The 7,323-nt window shown below is 51.2% G+C and overlaps 1 protein-coding gene across 1 annotated transcript in view; it reads right to left on the reverse strand.

Annotated features, from left to right (window-relative positions):
- Nucleotides 1-3,527: 3,527 nt before the first annotated feature.
- Nucleotides 3,528-7,323, reverse strand: part of LOC122548040 (disks large homolog 4-like) — a gene marked incomplete at its 3' end in the record, with an annotated part of 11,560 nt that continues 7,764 nt past the window's right edge. Inside the window, exons 4-6 of the mRNA XM_043686602.1 lie at nucleotides 6,540-6,684; nucleotides 4,516-4,654; nucleotides 3,528-3,684 (exon numbers count right to left, since the gene is read on the reverse strand). Of these exons, the coding sequence (XP_043542537.1) occupies nucleotides 3,528-3,684; nucleotides 4,516-4,654; nucleotides 6,540-6,684 (441 nt within the window). The remainder of the gene's footprint in view (nucleotides 3,685-4,515; nucleotides 4,655-6,539; nucleotides 6,685-7,323) is intronic.

Consider the following 7,323-nt stretch of genomic DNA (forward strand, 5'->3'; position numbering starts at 1 on the left):
TTTTTACTTATATCATTGGTGCCAATGTTCACCCTCCCCTTTCAGAATGCTCTGCAGCCAATCAGTGACATCCCTGACCTGAGCACCTGGGAGGCAACACACCATCCAGGAGTCTCCTTTTTGGCCACAGAACTGCCTATCTACTCCCATTACAGATGAATCACCTATTACTATGGGTCTATGAGCCTTTTTATCCTGAGGCTCTACAGAAATGCAAGTCTTCATTGTTTGTTTTGCTGTTACTGGAATTGAATAACAATACAATTCTATGTTAATATACTATGTCATGTTCTCAACAGCAAAACAAATCTTGTCTCTGTTTTGAGGACAGACCTGATACTGCCTTAATGAAGGAAGGTATAAAAGAGCTATATGATTATTATAATGTGTGGAAAAAAAACTTGTTTGCAATGAATAGATTTTAACAGAGGATTCAATTGTTTCTTGCACTTCACTGTCAATGAGTTATTTATTCCCAGCATTTAGAAAAAATTCAGTCATGGCAAGCACATAACTAATTTACAGAGAAATCATATGCTTCAAAATAAAGTTTCAATAAAGTGAAGGTAAAATTGAGCAATTTGCAAATCATTCTGCTGCTGAACATTTAATTATTGGTTCAACAATTCAAATTGAATTACAACAGAAAGCTCTTTATAAAAACATTTCACTTAAGTCGACTTGTGGGGAATTGGACAATTGGACTAATGCCTGTACTTGACATTTGACAAATGACAGGCACTAAGCCTGGCTGTAATTACACCACTGTTACAACTCTCCGACTCTGGGGTTATCTTAATAATGCAATAGCAACAGATTGCATTTATATTGCAAATCTAATGCAGTAAAATGCATTTTTGGAAAAGAATGAATGTCTCCAAAGCTTTTAATCTTCCGCTTATCAGGACACTGCAAGAATGTCAAACCTGGTCCTAAGATCAATGTAAAGGCTGCTTTTATTTTGGACAATGTGTTAAGAATTAGAAAAATATACTGTTTTAAGACAACCGATTGTAGACAAAGATAGTGGAGTTCTAAAAAAATTCAAATTGCCAGAACTTATCATGTGTTATATCTACAGGATTTCACTATTCAAACAATGAGGGAGAAGCCTCTTTGGGAGTGTGCCTGGGCCTGTTTTACTCAGTAACAGATTTTTGATTAGTTTTTCAACCAGGACCAGTGTGCGAGCTCAATAGTGCCCAACATAGTAACAATGTCTTGATTCGTTTTTGATTGATTGACTACTGATGAAAATTTGTGTTTCATCAGTTCAGAAGAAAACATTAAATCTGTGAAGGAGAATTCTCTTTCTCTCTCTCTCTCTCTCCACCTCTCTCTCTCCCCCTCTCTCTCTCCCCCTCTCTGTCTGTTGACCTTCTCTGATCCACCTGGATGAAACCCTCTCTCCTCTCGATCGATGCAGGCTGCACCAAGAGGATCCTGTGGTGGCTCTGTGGTTAGCACTGCTGACTCACTGCCCCATGCACCCAGGTAAGATTCCTCCCTCAGGCGACTGTGTGGAGTTTGTACGTTGTCCCTGTTCCCTCCACGCTCCGGCTTCCTCCCACAGTCCAGGGATGTGTGGGTTAGGGTGGATTGGCCATGGGCAATTGTCCCAAAGTACCCAGGGATGTGCAGGTTAGGGTGGATTGGCCGTGGGAAATTGTCCCATAGTGTCCAGGGATGGGCAGGTTAGGGTGGATTGGCCATGCGATATTGTCCCATAATGCCCACGGATGTGTAGGTTAGGGTGGACTGGCCATGGGAAATTGTCCCGTAGTGTCCAGGGATCTGCAGGTTAGGGTGGATTCGCCGTGGGAAAATGTCCCATAGTGTCCAGAGATGAGCAGGTTAGGGTGGATTGGCCATGGGAAATTGTCCCACAGTGTCCAGGGATGTGCAGGTTAGGGTGGATTGGTCATGGAAAATTGACCCATAGTGCCCAGGAATGTGCAGGTTAGGGTGGATTGGCTATGGGAAATTGTCCCATAGTCCCCCGAGATGTGCAGGTTAGGGTGGATTGGCCATGGGAAATTGTCCATAGTGCCCAGGGATGTGCAGGTTAGGGTGGATTGGCCATGGGAAATTGTCCCATAGTGCCCAGGGATGTGCAGGTTAGGGTGGATTGGCCATGGGAAAATTGTCCCATAGCGCCCGAGATGTGCAGGTTAGGGTGGATTGGCCATGGGAAATTGTCCCATAGTGCCCAGGGATGTGCAGGTTAGGGTGGATGGCCATGGGAAAATTGTCCCATAGCGTCCCGGGATGTGCAGGTTAGGGTGGATTTGCCATGGGAAATTGTCCCATAGTATCCAGGGATGTGCAGGTTAGGGTGGATTGGCCATGGGAAATTGTCCCATAGTGCCCAGGGATGTGCAGGTTAGGGTGGTTTGGCCATGGGAAATTGTCCCATAGTGTCCAGGGATGAGTAGGTTAGGGTGGGTTGGCCATGGGAAATTGTCCCATGGTGTCCAGTAATGAGCAGGTTAGGGTGGATTGGCCATGGGAAATTGTCCCTTAGTGCCCAGGGATGAGCAGGTTAGGGTCGATTGGCCATGGGAAAATTGTCCCTTAGTGCCCAGGGATGTGCAGGTTAGGGTGGGTTGGCCATGGGAAATTGTCCCATAGTGCCCAGGGATGTGCAGGTTAGGGTGGGTTGGCCGTGGGAAATTGTCCCTTAGTGCCCAGGGATGTGCAGGTTAGGGTGGGTTGGCCATGGGAAATTGTCCCATAGTGCCCAGGGATGTGCAGGTTAGGGTGGGTTGGCCATGGGAAATTGTGCCATAGTGCCCAGGGATGTGCAGGTTAGGGTGGGTTGGCCATGGGAAATCCACCCTGACCTGCACTTCTTTGGATTGTGGGAGGAAACCGGAGCACCCGGAGGAACCCACGCAGACCAGGGGAGGGGAGAATGTACAAAGTCTACACAGACAGTCACCCGAGGGTGGGATCGAATCTGTTCCCTGGTGTTGGGAGGCAGTGATGCTAACCCCTGAGGCACTGTGCCGCCGATAGGGAGCTGCTTTGAGGATTTATCTAGGAATTCTGCTGGAAACAGCTTCCCCTGATTTACTCCATCCAAAGCTGTCACGATGGACAAACGCCCCAATTCAATCTCCCGCTTCACCTCCCGTGCTCAGAGGGGAACTGATCTGGACAGGCCACATTCACTCAGGTCCTTACTCCCGAGGAGTGTTTGAGTGACATCTCCCTCTCTGCCTTCTCACAATTCTTCCACGTACGCGGGGCCCACAACCAATCAGCTCGGGCTGAAAGAATGTTTCACACTGATACCGAAACACGTCAACTCGAGTTTGGTTTTGTGTCATCGATGGCCTCCATCGCAGCTCAGCCTCCAGCCTGTCCCCAGGGAAATACCCCCCATTCCCTCTGCTACCCACACTCAGTAGCAGCAGTGGGTACCATCACCAACCCCACCTTCTCAACGGGGCAACGAGGAGCACGCGCCTCGGGTGAGTGAGTCTGAGAGAGGTTAGAGTTCGCACAGCGCGATGGTCACCTACCGAGAGGATTTGGTCTCCTTTCCTGAGCTCACCGCTGAGGTCTGCTGGACCACCGGCCAGGATGAAGGAGATGAAGATTCCTTCTCCATCCTCACCACCCACAATGTTAAATCCCAGGCCTGTCGAACCCCGGTGTATGATCACTCTCCGAGGCTCCCTGTCAGACACAGATGGTTCAAACACAGTGTCTTCACGAGCAAGCCATTAGCACAATGTTCCGCTCACAGGACAAAAACTCAAGATGTCAATGCTATCACAGACACAGACACCCGTCCCGTCACCGTGTGGGGGAATCACAGGCACAGACCCCCGTCCCGTCACCGTGTCGGGGAGTCACAGACACAGACCCCCGTCCCCTCACCGTGTGGGGGAATCACAGACACAGACCCCCGTCCCGTCACCGTGTGGGGGAATCACAGACACAGAGCCCCGTCCCCTCACCGTGTTGGGGAATCACAGACACAGACCCCCGTCCTGTCACCGTGTGGGGGTATCACAGACACAGACCCCCGTCCCGTCACCGTGTGGGGGAATCACAGACACAGACCCCCGTCCTGTCACCGTGTCGGGGAGTCACAGACACAGACCCCCGTCCTGTCTCCGTGTGGGGGAATCACAGACACAGACCCCCGTCCTGTCACCGTGTGGGGGAATCACAGACACAGACCCCCGTCCCATCACCGTGTGTGGGAATCACAGACACAGACCCCCGTCCCGTCACCGTGTGGGGGAATCACAGACACAGACCCCCGTCCTGTCACCGTGTGGGGGAATCACAGACATAGACCCCCATCCTGTCACCGTGTGGGGGAAATCACAGACACAGAGCCCCGTCTCGTCACTGTGTGGGGGAATCACAGACATAGACCCCCGTCCTGTCACCATGTGGGAGAAATCACAGACACAGACCCCCGTCCCCCGGAGGGATCACAGAGACAGAGCAATGAAGGGCAGTTGGCAGAAACCCTGAAGCTGGAAATGAGCTGACCTGGGAATGTCATCGTCTCCCATGAGGCCTTTGGGAAGGGGGGAGTATCTGTGTGGAGATGTAGGTGTCAGGGTCTGTGTGTAATCCGTCGCCAGGTAGTTGGAATGGCCCATCTCCGTGTCCAGGTGCTGTGAGTACGCTGAATGAAGACAGACTGATTAACAAGATCAGCAGTTCAGAACAAGACAGTGCACTGGTCACTCCCAATCAGACTGGCTTCCGAGTCTCGGCTGACTGAAATACATTACCCGTGGTTCATTGCACAGGTCTAGGACTAAACAGCAAGCACTTAAGCATGGACAGCAAACCAGGATATCAACAGGGAGTAGCTCACTGGCAGAAGAGAAAGGAGCCATTCAGCCCCTTTCAAGACTACCCCACCATTCAATGAGATGCTGGGCTACTCAGTGTCTGCACTCCACCTCACCGGTCCCATTCCCTTAACCAAGTCTCTCCGTCCCCGACTGAAATGCATCAATCTGCGGGTGGATTTCCCACTTCCCCTCTTCCCCAGCGGGGAGGAGCCAGATCGGGATTCCCTCCCTGTTTGTGTGACTACACGGCCCGGGGAACAGTAACATGGAGATCAAAACCAAAGGTTCAGCCTCCTCATTCTGAAAGTAAAGCTCCCTCTACACTGTCCCCCCCATCAAACACTCCCAGGACAGGGACAGCACGGGGTTAGATACAGAGTAAAGCTCCCTCTACACTGTCCCCATCAAACACTCCCAGGGACAGGGACAGCACGGGGTTAGATACAGAGTAAAGCTTCCTCTACACTATCCCCCATCAAACATTCCCAGGACAGGGACAGCACAGGGTTAGATACAGAGTAGATTAGATTAGATTACATTACAGTGTGGAAACAGGCCCTTCGGCCCAACAAGTCCACACCGACCCGCCGAAGCGAACCCACCCATACCCCTACATTTACCCCTTACCTAACACTACGGGCAATTTAGTAGGGCCAATTCACCTGACCTGCACATCTTTGGACTGTGGGAGGAAACCGGAGCACCCGGAGGAAACCCACGCAGACACGGGGAGAACGTGCAAACTCCACACAGTCAGTCGCCTGAGACTCCACACAGTCAGTCGCCTGAGGCTCCCTCTACACTGTCCCCCATCGAACACTCCCAGGACAGGGACAGCACGGGGTTAGATACAGAGTAAAGCACCCTCTACACTGTCCCCCATCAAACACTCCCAGGACAGGGACAGCACTGGGTTAGATACAGAATAAAGCTCTCTCTACACTGTCCCCCCAACAAACACTCCCAGGACAGGGACAGCACTGGGTTAGATACAGAATAAACCTCCCTCTACACTGTCCCCCCATCAAACACTCCCAGGACAGGGACAGCACGAGGTTAAACACAGGGTAAAGCTCCCTCTACACTGTCCCCCATCAAACACTCCCAGGACAGGGACAGCACAGGGTTAGATACAGAGTAAAGCTCCCAGGACAAGGACAGCACATGGTTAGTTACAGAGTAAAGCTCCCTCTATTCTGTCCCCCCATCAAACACTCTCAGGACAGGGACAGCACGGGGTTAGATACAGAGTAAAGCTCCCTCTACACTGTCCCCCCATCAAACACTCCCAGGACAGGGACAGCACTGGGTTAGATACAGAATAAAGCTCCCTCTACACTGCCCCCCATCAAACACTCCCAGGACAGGGACAGCACTGGGTTAGATACTGAATAAAGCTCCCTCTACACTGTCCCCCCATCAAACACTGCCAGGACAGGGACAGCACGGGGTTAAACACAGGGTAAAGCTCCCTCTACACTGTCCCCCCATCAAATACTCCCAGGGACAGCATAGGGTTAGATCCAGATTAAAGCTCCCCCTACACTGTCCCCCATTACATATTCCTGAGTCCAGGGCAGGAATGAGGTGGTTTTCCAGTGTGTCTGTGAACAGTAATTCTCTCCGAGAGATCATAGGGCTTGGAGGTGAGGGGTGAGGAGAGAGGATTTCACTGTAATTCTGCGCCCCCCAGCCCCAGCCTGGGCTTACAGGTGGTGATGTCTGGAGGTGCGTAGCTGTCATTGATGTACAGGCTGGTGGGTTTGGCGATTTTCAGGTACACTATATCAGATGTGTTCTTCAGAGCAGCCACAGCATCTTCGTGCATGACATCCTCCAGCCCGACGTTATTTACCTGAAGGAATGAACAGAGAAAACGTTGCAGAAATACTGCAAGAATTTCACAATCAGAGACTCCACCAATAACTCTCTCATCTGGACCAACCATTGGCAGCTATTTCAAACTCTCTGGATACACAGTTCGCACACGGAGAGCTGACAGTTACCTCCCCAAACATGGTCTTCAGTGGCAATTTCTAACAGGCTGCCTGTAAATCAAACACGACTCGACTCAGACTCACAGCAGGAAATACACAGGTCACATGACCGTCGGCTTGGTCCAGGACATTGGATTTAAGGCACATCCCACAGGAGGGAGGGACAGAGAGAGAGAGAAAGATGGGAGTATTTAGGGAGATAGTCCCAGAGCTCAGGGCGCAGGAAACTGAAGGCACTGTCCCCAATGGTGGAGCGATGGGAATCAGGGGATGGTCAAGGGGCTAGAATGGGAGGGGGTTATAGAGATAGGGAGGGGGTGTAGGGGCTGGAGGGGGTGACAGAGATACGGAGGGGGTGTAGGGGCTGGAGAGGGGACAGTGATAGGGAGTTGGTGTAGGGGCTGGAGGGGGTTACAGAGATAGGGCGAGTGTGTAGGGCTAAGGGATGTTACAGAGATAGGGAGGGTGTGTAGGGGCAGGGGGAGGTTACAGAGATT

This window comes from Chiloscyllium plagiosum, unplaced genomic scaffold, assembly GCF_004010195.1.
Source record: "Chiloscyllium plagiosum isolate BGI_BamShark_2017 unplaced genomic scaffold, ASM401019v2 scaf_13446, whole genome shotgun sequence".
Taxonomy (NCBI): domain Eukaryota; kingdom Metazoa; phylum Chordata; class Chondrichthyes; order Orectolobiformes; family Hemiscylliidae; genus Chiloscyllium; species Chiloscyllium plagiosum.